This window comes from Ostrinia furnacalis, unplaced genomic scaffold, assembly GCF_004193835.3.
Source record: "Ostrinia furnacalis isolate ACB-3 unplaced genomic scaffold, ASM419383v2 OfSCF7642, whole genome shotgun sequence".
Lineage (NCBI taxonomy): Eukaryota > Metazoa > Arthropoda > Insecta > Lepidoptera > Crambidae > Ostrinia > Ostrinia furnacalis.
Window position 1 is genome coordinate 922,203 of NW_021137881.1, and position 13,842 is coordinate 936,044.

The following is a 13,842-nucleotide window of genomic DNA, read 5'->3' on the forward strand; positions in this document are numbered from 1 at the left end:
CCCCTGGATCAATAACTTTTTCGTAGGTTTTATTTGAAGGGTAGTTTCTGCTGTTAATGAAACCTTTGTATGAGTATACAAAGTAACTTAGCAACTTTACTTCTAGATCTTACTTTATGTATTATAATAAAGATAATCTAGTTATACGGTTTCCTACGCAAATTACTTTTCCTCCATGACTGCAACATAACCGCGCAATCAGCGGCGTTACGTAATCGAACTCGGAGAGCAAATAAAGCTGCTTTATTTTGAGGTTGCAGTTGTTGTTCATTGTTGTCTGCGGTACTTACTTGCAGTAAAAGCGGGGAAATTACGCACACTCGAGGATGTGCGTCCGACGTGACGCGCGTCCGCCCTGCTCGCCATCTTCGGAGCGTGCCCGCTGCAGATTGTACTCGATTTAACTAGCTAATTGACTTGTTTATCTCAATCCACCAAACGGCCCATAATATACGATATGAGATTGCAACCGGCTATGATATCAACGGTTTACGTTCCATTATGCACCGGGCGCCGACGAGGGACGCAACCGCGGGGGAACGATCGCAAATTGTTTCAGGTCGTNCAGTACCTCTAGTAGGAAAAACTTTCGAGTTCGTTTCGTTGCGTATTCAAAGTGTCATCGAAAAATTTTGTATGAAAAATTAAACAGCGCCCCCTATATTATAGCCGCCCTAGGGGGCGCTGTTTAATTTTTCATACAAAATTTTTCGATGACACTTTGAATACGCAACGAAACGAACTCGAAAGTTTTTCGTACTAGAGGTAATAGGGGGCGCTGTTTAATTTTTCATACAAAATTTTTCGATGACACTTTGAATACGCAACGAAACGAACTCGAAAGTTTTTCCTACTAGAGGTACAGGTCGTCAGTCAAGTTATAGCTCAAATAAACACTGCCCGACTAACTGTAACGTAAAGTGAGTGTCGCAGATATGTTATGTATTGGCAGCTGAATGGGATTTGGGTGTTGCTACTCAACCATCATAGTTATTTTAATGTTTATGTTACGTCGACAGACGCTGTGCCAACTTTATTTTCCGTTTAATTGAAACACGAGGCATTTCACCGAATTCGTCATATTGTGCCCGCGATTTAGTTTACGAGCCTTACTTTGTTGCGGCGAGGGTTTATGCGCTTTTGAGTGGTCGTCGACAGAGAAAAACGGTATTTTGCACCGTTTATGGATTAAATTAATCGTGAGCCGTTTGTACGCGTCTCTAATTAGTTACAGTGTCACAGCGACAGGCGAATAAAATTCAGACGTGATATAAAACAAAAGGTTTATCTGTCTGTATCGGACGGGTTGAAAGCTTTGTCGCTACAATATGTCATTCTGAAGGTCCTTTAGATCTCGAGCGTTGGACCGGCCGCTGCGCGCGAGTTGTGTAAGTGTGGAAGGCCTTCATGCCAGAGAAATGGTCTCTGTTCTCAGTTATCGTTGTCATCGTGCGATTGTTCGTTACGACTTATTTAAATTCTAATTTCGCGAGGCTTGCACGCTTATGTCATGTCGTATGCCAGTCCACTTGTTGTGTTATTAAAACAAATTACTTACCAACTTGCTTTCGTTAACTGACGCCAGTGTGTCATCTGTTTGTAACATGTAATGATTTACGTAAGTTTCATTAGTGTTGGAGGATGACGTGATCTAAAGCACGAATTTGAATGGAAATGCGATCTTTTCCTTTTAGGTAAGTAGGTACTAATGTAGGCCTATGTGCTACCTTAGGTACATATTGGTCGGGGTATTGATTTTATCATAGGCCCTATCTTATACCATAGTATATCTACGTAGATATACATTTCGATNTATGGTAGAGTAGATACTCACGTGAGTATCTACTCTAATACATTTCGATTCTTAGTTCTTCGAATCTTGACTAATTTCATCATGATAGACTAAACATCTAGTAAAAGATAAATTTGTTTCAAATCTCGTGTTATTAATTGACTAATGCAAGACTGCGTCAAATTGGAATGCATTTTGCGAAATTAATAAATGCATAACATAAAAAACTGTATAAATAATGGTATTAGAGCGATGACTAATGACACCCAGGTGTTCCTTACAGTTGCCAATTTTAATGGTAAGATTCTGAGAACTACCAATTACGTGTTTCGCTTACGGGGTGTGAGTAAATAGTGTGATTGTGTACAAACACGATGCTCCCGCGCCGGTGTACTGCAATCACTGCGCGGTTTACACAACACGACTTTTATCGTTTCAGTCTGTCATGTCAACCGATTTAAGTCACACAAAAACAGTTTCAGTGTTGAAGAAAAGCCAACAAGTATTAGAATGTATCGGATATTGATTGTAGAATCTTAAAATCACATTAATGCAAAAAACTATTCAGCGTAGGCAGATTTTATAATCTACACTGCAGTTTCATACACGTCTCTAAAAGTAAACTTTCTAAGATCAGCAATTTTCGTTTCAGCATTTGGGAATCCCCATGCCATGAAACCTACCAACAAGTAACAATTATCTTTGAAGTTCACTTGGTACCCTATCATATCATGTTATTAACACATAAGCCGTGCTAAATCAGCTCGTGTAAATCCCGCATTATAACAGTTCGGCCGGTGTTATGCAACCGGAGCCATCCGCGCCCCACGCAGCCTGTAATTGAACACCTCTTCGATGCACCTCTCCCCCCGCGCTACCTCCGCTGCAAACCTCTGAAGTGTTGCCATTTTATCTATACTCATTATAGCTGTTTCTCGCGGTTTTGCCCGCCTGAATTCATTCTGTCATCATTTTTCAGGTTACACTCGAAAATAATGTGGCTTTCTGTAAATAATTTTCAAAATCGGTTCAGATTCATAGATTAAATATACCTCCTACAACCTCACAAACTTTACCTCTTTATATTATTATTATAGCTAGAGAAACATTAATGTTGTTTTCATGTTAAGAAAATCTGTGAAAATTATTTCAGTTAAAACTTCCTGTTACTCTCCGAGTGTCATGAGTTCCCGAGGGATTCGCTTTTGATTTTTATTTATATGAACCTGCTTAAGGTACAGGTCAGTGTCATCTATGTGTTCCATTAAGTTTCAGCAGCAACCTTTCATTTTCTTTCACAGTGATCAGCGACTCTACATTCTACATGAAAATGCATATTTTCAAAATGATCAATTTTCTTCAAAGTTCCGTTTCTGTTTAATTTACTATATGTTATTTGAAACTTGGCAATCGTTTTCTAAGTATGTTTGTCGGTGTACCTTCTAGTATTCTTAGAAAAACAAATTGCAATTTTACAATTTCATGTAAACAACTAAACATGCACGTGACTCCACGTGAAGTCCGTTTGAAAATGAAACGTAACTAAGTGTAGGTACATTTTATTAATGTTATTTATTCAGTAAGCTGCTTTCAATGCGTAGAAGAAGATGAATTATGAAACCATTTGCAGTCGTAGGTACAGAAACATGATTGGCAGATCTCTACATTTGACGGCGTTGGCTTAAACCCTAGTAATAAATAAGGCTCATTTTAAAATAGTTTATAAGTTTGGAGAATGTTAATTATAGCAAGCGCTAGTCGTTGTTAACTAACTATATGCCCATATTTGCATTCACCTAAAGCTGAGAGGCAAGTTTTGTGCGCTCTCTTACCCTATTTAGCAATTTAATTAGGACTGCATGCACGGCTCGTAAAAAGAAACGAATGCAGCACGCGACCACAACTGCTGCAACGCCTTGGTGGTCTAAAATTATAACCAGCTGCATTGACCGCTAAAGGTTAACGCTGAAGGAAGTTATAATGAATTAGGCGTCGATAAGCGCACGCGCAGGTGCCCGGCACAGGTGGTGGCGTGACACCGCCAACAGCTGATACCAGCCCAAGTTCATTACCGCTCCGCGCAAATCGATCCGTCGTGGTAGCGCCCCCACCCACTTTCGAATGCAACACTTTCTTATCTTACCGTCTGTGAATGTTCGATTTGCACTGCCGGAACACGTCGCTTTTTATTACATACATCTTTCGCACACATTCAGATGCTCCTTAACTACTCTCTACGCAACAGCTGTTCCGATAATATGAACCAATTTGGACGTTTAGGTTACCTTTTCAAGAGCAGACACGCACGCTCTAATTTTGAACAATATCCTGCGTACTACTCTACTGATAACGTAAGCGCCGATTACTCTTGCTTTATTTACTGAGGCAATAATCATAGTGCGTGTGGCGTCGTACCGAACAGAAATTCGATAAGTGTTCTGGGATTGTGAGTATTAGCAAATAGCCTTTAGAATCCTAAAAGGGGACGTCGCGCCGGCGCGCCGTTCGCCTTGTGACGAACTGACGACTGCCTACTTTCAGCAAAGAAAGTAAAAGAGCCATTCATCATGCCGTAGCAGCGGCTATTCAGTGGGTCGCACACGCCGTGTCCGGTTTGCCTACAAATTGGTCACATCGACCGCTAAGTGGGAAGATTCGGCTCACACGCGGCCAACGGTGCTAACAACTTTATAATGCCATCTTCTCTTAGAATTAATGTCCCGTCGGAGTTGATGAAAGCGTTACAAAATGTGCGATTTTTAATTTTGTGATTTCTTACATTTTATATTTAATTTTGCTGTCTGTACTAAAAGTAGTTTTCTATTTTTTATCTTGCTAACTTTCATGTAAATTATTTATAGAATCACTAAAATAAGTAGCTACATTTTTCATGCTGTCATTAGATTTAAAAGTATCTGACTCTATCTTTAGGATTACGAGTGACCATTATTACTAAGTTTCTTGATCTCTTGCCCGTCTAACAGCAACATTTCTTTACTTCCAGTCACATAACAAAGACGACGACGTGGGACGACCCGCGCAAGACGTTGGCGGCACAGTCGGTGGCCAGCAGCGTGCAGCACCAGAGCGCAGAGACGCTGCTGCCGCAGCCCGCCAGCGCGCCCGCCATCACACCCGCAGCCACCCCAGGTTATTGACTGATTACATACTAATGATACCTTTTTTATGCATTATAAGGCAGGTATTTGACCACAATCGCACCTGATGTTAAGTGAGATGCAGTCTAGGATGGTACATAGGATGGTACAGGTGAGATACAGGCCAAGAGCTTCCTCCTTGTGGACAAAAATAAAAAAAATAAAAACATATCTGCCCTGTAAGTGCCTATTCACTCTCGCCTTGAAAAGGCCCGGATTATAGTCTTCGGGAAAGACTCAATACTCAATTACTCAATAAGTTAATTGCTTCCATAATAGTAAGACAGCAGCAGGCAGCGAAATCAGTCCCTAGCTGTACCTACTCGCTTCTGCCGATGGCTTCACCTGTCATTTCAACCGAATTGCGTCCACTGTTGGACTACTTAAACCACGGATTTCCATGACGACCGGTCCTCTGCCCGCATCCAGGTGCTTAACGCGACTTCACCAGGTTGGTCCACTGAGTGGGTATCTCCGTATCTCACCCAAATTTTCATGCGTTCTGTCGCATGTATGGTAATGCCCTCTCAAGTTCGATCTCTCATATCTAAGTATCAAAACATTTTCAAATCTATTTGCTAAAACGGATACCTACCTATAATTGACAAGGTTTAAACAGCTGAAACACTATGATTACCTACTTTCCTTCGTAACCTTATACTGAAGTGGTCCTTTTCAGCCTAAACTATGATGTGGTAGTTTCTTGCCATTATTTGTAACTAGCTTTCCGCCCGCGGCTTCGCCCGCGTGGAATTTTGTCTGTCACAGAAAAACTTTATCGCGCGCGTCCCTGTTTCAAAAACCGGGATAAAAACTATCCTATGTTCTTTCCCGGGACTCAAACTATCTCTATGCCAAATTTCATCAAAATCGGTTGCGAGGTTTAAGCGGGAAAGCGTAACAGACAGACAGACAGACAGACAGACAGACAGACAGAGTTACTTTCGCATTTATAATATTAGTTGGGATTGCTTGTAGGTACATCAAACCGGGGGGCTTCCCTATTCATATCGGATAATAGTAGTTTGTTAGTGATAATCGTATTATACAGATTGAGGTACGATAACACTTAACTTGTATAGAGTCCTTTTGTTGGTCGGTTCAATCCATGAATTTATATTTATTTAATTTAGTCTGATTTAGGTACATTGGCAGCCATCCTTAGCAATTATTACTTAGTAGAAAGTAGTCCCTATCACTCTTATTTTTTTGATCGGGGTTTTGATTCGGTCGTTTTAACATTTTTACTAAATTATTCTTTGTTTTGTTTATATTTATTTGTAATGACTACCCTGAAAGATAGCGTGAGAAATCAATCCATTATAGGAATAGAGATTTATTTAATCGTAATCAGTGGCTACATTTGCACCTACACTTGCTCCATCTTTAATTTGACGCTGCAAAACCTGCGTAGAACTATCCCTGTTGTTCTAAGCGCACTGCCCTTGTCAATTTGCCAAAACAATTAATATTCCTAGATGTTGAAGTCTTATAGAGATTAGTGATCGGAGTTTCAAGTGAAGCCAGAAAGCCCGGGATCTATCTTTTGGATCCTATTAGTTTATCACACGGTGAAATAGAACATTATTGATTAGAAATAAATAATCCATTTCAATTTGTTGTTATAAGCAAGTAAGTGTGTAGGAAAATTTAAGAAAATCTAATATGGTCCGTTAATTTACTCTCTTTTTATACATTTTGTACAAATCCAACTGATCTAGGCAAGCTAGATTTTCATTGTGTTTAAAAATGAAGTCATCTTGTTTGTAACTAAATAATTACAAATTACAAAGAACTCATAATTTTAAATAGTAATACCTACTGTCTCACCTTGGGTTTTCCATTTTATCAGCTGCAGCAAGATGATGTCATTTTTGTTTCGAAGTTGGTAACAAAAATATTTTAATAATCATTAAGTAGTATAATATTTCGTACTTAAATATAAACCTGTAGAGGGTAGCGCATTTTCTTACATAACTTTTCAATTCCTATCATTGGAGGTCCGAAAATATTTCTCATACAATTTGATATCATAATGATCATTCTTCATAAAAAATTTAAAACCTACATATTTAAAATCATAATCATTGATATTCATAATATCACTAATCATACGCTTAGTTTTTACTAATATTTGTTTTCATATATTTTTCTATACTAATGATCGAAACTCATAATCATTCGAATAAATAACTATNAAATTATTAAATGAAACGAATAGATCGCAAACTCTACCATCATTCTGAAAGACGTCCAAATGAAACAGGGAGTGGCCGTTTTCGTCGTTATATTACTATCCCGTTCACGTGATCTAATTGGCCACAGAGCCGAGTTTAAAATTATCATGGAACTGAAATAAAAACAAGTAAATAACCCGAATTCTAAAACTGATTTTATGACGGGAATTAACGCGTTGTTTCCGTCGGTCGATGCGAGACGAGCGTTGAAAGGTGTTCGGAAAATACATTGGTGTCTCGGCGCCGGGAGCGCGGCCCTGGCTCCGGCTTTCAGCGGTGCCTTGCGACACATCCGCCGGCCACTGCCATTTTCCTGACCAATTTTTGTCACATCCCAATAAACAAACATTCATCATCTAAAAATTCCGCCGCTTTTCTAAACTAGCCACACGTACTCTAGTATATGAGTGTAGTTATGACGAATTCGCTTTCAGCTGACACGTTGATTCCAAGGCGTTGGGTCACGTGTCTTTGCACCTATTTGAGCATTCCTTCTGATAGTTTACTTCGGTACGTGCCCTAGTCACGTACTTGACGTTGACGTGTTTTAAACAAGTGACTAGCTCCTCAGCCTATCATGAGAGAGGGAGAGACAATCTAAGTAGATCAGGTAACAAAACAAATAAATTGTGTTTTCGTAGCACATTCTTCCGTAATCTGATGACACGGGCTATCTTTTGTGTTATCTTTTCAAGTGAAATTGCTTTCTTATTACGTCCGCCATGCTCAAAATATCCATCTCGTAACTAGCTTCTACAATGCAGCACTTTTGTTTAGTTATGAGTGAGATACGGTTGGGGTTTACATGTCTTATAAAAAATCATAATCAAAACATTGAAGTTCAAATATGATTTATTTTCCTCGTTTCTAGTTTAGTTTTGTGTTAAGTTGTAGTATTTTTGAATTTATTTTTATCAACAATATAAAGCTTGTCAAAGAGATAGTGTGAAGTAGCGTGAGTTTTGTGTACTTAGTAGGTAAACGAATTATTAAGTAACGTAATAATAACGCAGTGCTTAGTCGCCCGACCGCTGTTGAGTAATGGCGCTGTAAATAATGTTTAATTATACTTGCACCGGCGCATCGTGCAGTCGCCAATAAGGAGGTTATCTTGATGAAATGCTGTCTCTACTTTTGCTGAGATTTTAGTTGGCCCTTGATTTTAAATACTTTGTACCGCTATTTTGTATTTAATTAAATAAATACTTTTGGTTGTTTATATATCTAATTTTCACGAAACCGTACTATTTAAATAAGATAAAAAAGTAGTATTTACTAGTCACCTAGTTCCACGTGGAGCATAATGAATGGATGACAAATGATTCTATAACGGGCAGTTTTGCACCTATGTGCTTTAATCAGCAGCTATTTATGAATGATTGGAAAGTTGGCAGCAGTTGCATCGGTGGTACAGGGTGAGGTGTCCGCGCGACATCCGCGGCGTGATTCACACGCGCGCGGGGCGAGCGTCTGGCGCCGTTGTTTTCTTGGAACAAGCTCACGCCGACCTTTCCTCTATCCACCTGATTTCCAATCACGTGCGCGAGCTTCGCAACTCATGTCTTTATTGGCTTCCAACCAACCGCTCAACACTCAAATAACATAGAACCACTAACGGTATCCCTTCTCTTTGATTACAGCAGCGAAGAGTACAAGTAGTAACACGACGACAGATCCACTAGGGCCGCTACCAGAAGGTTGGGAGCAGGCGACGACACCAGAAGGTGAAACCTATTTTATAAACCATGCCGCCCGAACAACGTCTTGGTTCGACCCTAGAATACGTAAGTTAGCTTCGATATTCCCTGACGTTGCTTTCATGTTAGTGGTGCAATTGTTATTTTGATTGATGTTTTGCTTTTGTTTCCAGCACAACACTTACAACGCACACCGGCGGCGAACGCCGGCGCGGCGGGCGGCGGCTGGGCCAACGCCTCGCTCCAGGCCTGCCAGCAGAAAATACGCCTCCAGTCGCTTCAGCTCGAGCGAGATCGTCTCAAGCAGCGCCAGCAGGAGATCCGACTCCAGGTAATGAACGGACATCTATATCTATAAAAGCGAAAGGACACTGACTCACTCACTCATTCATCACGAAATCTCAGAAACTACAAGTGCTAGGGGNTCTAGGGGTCTCAAATTTTGCATTGGGGTTCCTTTTAGAACTTAGGTGCTCACTGCTCACTAAGACGGGATTTTGAAAAATTCAACTCCTAAGGGAGTAACGACGGGAAAAACGCATGCCTACGAAGTCGCGGGCGACCGCTAAGTAGTATCTAATAAATCAACGTGCGACCTCCGAGTCTACTAGTAAACGTTAGAATCCCTTCAGTTTAACTAAAACCTTGGCTTCGCGCCAGCGCAGACTCGGGTCAGTGGGCCAGAAGTTTCGGTGTCCCGAAAACGTCTTCACCTTAAAGGCCGGCAACGCACCTGTAATGCCCCTGGGTCTGAGGGTGTCTATGGGCGACGGTAATCACTTGACACAAGAGAGAGATGGAGGGAGATCGTGCGGAGAGTTGTATCCGCCTCTACAAACGATGTGAACAACGCCTCAACGTGACCACGACCGCTCTGCCAAGAGCGTAACGCATAAGAAGAAGAATCACTTACCACCCGTGACCGGTGACCCGTCTGCTCGTTTGCCTCCTGTCACATTAAAAAAAGTGTCTAAAGAAGCATTTTCCGTTTCCAGCAAGAGCTGATGGCGCGGCAGTCGTCGTCGATCATGTCTTCGCTAGCCAGTAGCGCGGGCGCGGCGGCGAGTACGGATCTGTCGCTGGACCCGTTCCTGTCGGGGCTGTCGGAGCACCAGCGGCAGGAGTCGGCCGACAGTGGGCTGGGCATGGCGGTGCCGCGCGTGGGCGAGGGAGACGGGCTGTTCTCCATCCCGCACACGCCCGAAGACTTCCTGGCGGGCATGGACGACCGCATGGACTGCAGCAGCGAGGCCGGCGCCAACATGGACTCCGCCGACATGGCCATCGGCGACAACCTCGACTCTACAGACGACCTGGTACCTTCTTTGCAGGTAACTTCGCTTGTTGCTTTGCTAGATCAATTAATGGAAAGTATATCGAAAATTGTTATAAAATACTTACAAGTTCTTCTCGAATTACCATTATTTAATTAGTTCGTATGTGCTTCTCAAAGTTTTAAATAATTAAATAAAAAACTGATAAAAGCACTTAGGAAATAATATGGTACCAGTGTGTATCAGGACACCGCCAGTTAACTGAAATACCTCTTGTAACAGCTCTGAGAGAAAGTTGTTTCTCTATAATCTTTATGTAAAAATAAATCGTATTAACTACGCAAAACACTTTTTGAAATCAACTAACTGATTGTGAATCAATAAATATTGAAATTATTTTTTTATTATTTGCCAATGAACCACTTTTCATGATATTATTTAATTCGATATGTTAATGGTGTCATCTTTTCTATTCAACTGTCGTTTGAATGTAGGTATTAGTATTAGTAGAGGAGACTGTTCACAAAAAAATGGTCACCTTATAACATTCTACTGTCCATGATTCACAATTTTGAGTAGGTCGTTAAAATGCAGTAGATTCGATGTAGGGAAATATATCTTTCATTTATATTGAATCGTAACAAAAGCCGATGTGCTTACTAATTTATGCTTAAGAAGCTGTGTTGTGTTTACCTACTAATGTAAATTAATCGCTGGTCCATTCTTGTAAATGAATAAGTATAATGGGAAATCCTCTTTCTGTTTAGATATACAATATTGTTTGTTTTCCTCAATAAACTTGCCGTTATGACACGCACAAATAATAATAATGACTCATTCATGGTCCCATGGAAAAAAATTGATACAAAAATGAATCGAATTGACGTCGCTAACTGATAGTTTATTGTATTCTAAAATTGTATTTTCCTCAACTCAAATGATGCTAATAATATAAATGGATTACTTGCATGTAACCATTAAGTGCGCGATTTTCTATTTTTCAACATGTTTGCACATTGAACAAGTAAAAAACGTCTTACTTTTTTAACAGACTGCAGTTAGTTACTAACAATTAATAAAACAAATCATAACGAGACTAGAGCTAATGGACTGGCAATTTTGTACATTACCTACCTAATATAAATAGATTGAACTGTGACCGCAACAGTTTTTAATTAGTAATCAAAGGTAGACTTAGTCATATTACATAAATTAAGCAGGACATAGAAAGTGAAGTTAATATTACTTGGCTTAATTGGTTGGTAAACAAAATTGCCAAATTCTATTGATTTGAACTATTCATTCGTGTTCTCGTAATCTAAGGGCTCTTTCAAATAAGACGTTTTGAGCACGTGTCAGTCGTGCTTTTGCAAGACTGCAGTTCCAATGCAGCGTCATACAATTTTCCGTGTGCCTGCTAATGTCCGACTTGAAACATTTTATTTGAAAGGGCAATTAGGAGCATAGGAGCTCCGTGAGCGTTGTTTTTAAAAGATTTCTCGTTTGTTTCCAGCTGAACGAGTTTACAAACGACATTCTGCTGGACGACGTGCAGTCGCTGATCAACTCGACCCCGAGCAAGCCGGACAACGTGCTGACCTGGCTGTAGGCCTTACAAACATTCAAATTAGATCATATCGTTAATTTAGCGTACTTACCGCTTCACACGTCCACCGCCACGAATGTCGGTGACCGGTAAAGGTGTACATTTCACTAAAATGACAATAGTGCAACGTGTGTCTGAACTGACGTGATTTTTATGTCTGACGAGTGACTGTAGAGGTATCGGCACCGTTACGACGGCCTCGTGTCTAGCACCACTTATTATTCAGAATTCGTTTTGTCCTCTCTGCATTTATTCGAATGAGACACAAACACGGAATTCTGGGTGATGAGTGTCATTTTCCATTCTGATATTTAACCGTGTGTCCGAAACTGAAGTATCTTTTGTTCTAATTCGTGGAGATGTATTTACACTGTATCATTTAAACGGGCATTGAGTTTTACGGCAGACGGTGATGTAATGTATCCAAAAAGTTTACATTGTCTAGAATTAGAAGCCTTTTGTATGATTTGCGCTGCGTGCCAGCGAGGAATGACAGGCCCGCGTAGGGCGTGACCGCGGCTCGCGCGAGTCGGACGGCCCGGCCGGCCCGTTGCAACCTTTCTTTCATAACCGAAAGAAGCTGTGTTGCAACACTAATTCAATTCATAAGTTAGGTTTCCCATATTCTTTCTCCCTAAGACTATCGGAAATCCTATTATTTCATGCGTATTTAAACTAGACATAATGTTGGCTGAATATAAATACTAATTAATGTATTATCAATAAATTTAAGATTGTGATAACATCTTGACATAACAGTGCCTTATTGTGCCTTTATAAAAATTATTTATTGTGTTTTGTAATTTAGATAAATGTTAAAATATTTCTACACTACTATTGTCGAACATTTGATATATTAATTTGATATAACTGTAAAACTACTTATGTAAACTTGTAGTTATGTGTTTGTCGACTTACACCGTCCTTGTGTATTTTTGGAGATTATGATAGATGTTAAGTTTTATCGTTAATCGTGAAGTAGTTAATTATGTTGGCAACTATTACTGTGGTTATTGTAATGTTAAATGATTGGCCGAAGTGAGCCGCGCCCGCTGCGCAAGAGCGCGGGAGCGGCGCGAGACACTTCGCCGCGATGTGACATGACTTAGATGATTCTAACGAAGCTTCGGAAAGTCAATAAGTAGGTAAATTTTTGATTATTTTTTGGTATGTTTAGGGGTTGCGCGGGAGACGTGTCGACTGTAGGGTGCGGACGGCGACGGGTAGGCCTGTGCAATATGGATCCGACGTCCAATTTGGTGCCAACTTAGATAGGATCAAATATATTTTCATTATTTACCGTCGCCTAGAATACTTCCTTTATCTTATCGACTCAATGAATCCATCATCCGTATCTTGACAAACGTCAGATCTTCTCAAAATTACTTTTTAGCCCACCTAGTCTTTAGATTTCGTTATTATGAGTGTGATGATTCAGCTAGCTTGATTATACAATTCGAAATTAGGCCTTATGAAATGCTACATAGAAAACTTTGCCATATTAGTAAAATACTTTATTCTTATAAGACTTAATGTAATCTTCAGTTATGATATAGATAGCAAGTGTAAGCATCTGTGTAACTACTGTAATTAGAGGTAACGGTGCTGGGTTGATGATACATTTTATTTTGTATTCTGTAGATCCATTTGTTGTACTTTATATTGTATCGTGTAATTCTTTGTACTCCGTAAGTGGAAGCTTCTCATATTGTTCGGGTTATTATTCTCTCGCTCCCTTCCCCCTGTGTCCGAAGCTCGGTGGAGCGAAGGAGCCACCGACGCCCGCTACTCGTGGCCGGCGACGCCGATGTCGCGCCACTACAGTCTGTCCGTCGCTGCGGCGACACTCGAGAAACATTCCAGTCGCTTACAGTCGCCGGCGCGCGCGCCGCGCCTCGCTTACGAAGAATAATATTCGGAACAATATATCAAGTGTAAAATATCGTTTATTTCTTAAGTATAGCCTTTATATTACAAACATATCTTTCAGTCTGATAGCAGATGCAAGTTTTCTCTGTAGTGTAATGTATTACGTGTATCAATGTCATAACAATGAAATTCATAAAAATGTTAAGAGT

The 13,842-nt window shown here is 40.3% G+C and overlaps 1 protein-coding gene across 4 annotated transcripts in view; it reads left to right on the top strand.

The window, feature by feature from the left end:
• Nucleotides 1–13,833, top strand: part of yki (Transcriptional coactivator yki) — a 42,840-nt gene extending 29,007 nt beyond the window's left edge. Inside the window, exons 2-6 of one of the 4 annotated variants that reach the window (XM_028322425.1) lie at nt 4,797–4,942; nt 8,828–8,971; nt 9,058–9,215; nt 9,880–10,200; nt 11,672–13,833. In XM_028322425.1, coding sequence (XP_028178226.1) covers nt 4,797–4,942; nt 8,828–8,971; nt 9,058–9,215; nt 9,880–10,200; nt 11,672–11,767 — 865 coding nt within the window. In that variant the 3' untranslated portion in view covers nt 11,768–13,833. Of the gene's footprint in view, nt 1–4,796; nt 4,943–8,827; nt 8,972–9,057; nt 9,216–9,879; nt 10,216–11,671 lie in introns of all 4 variants that reach the window. The other 3 variants (XM_028322426.1, XM_028322424.1, XM_028322423.1) reach the window with 3 other exon arrangements.
• The last annotated feature ends 9 nt before the right edge of the window (nt 13,834–13,842 follow it).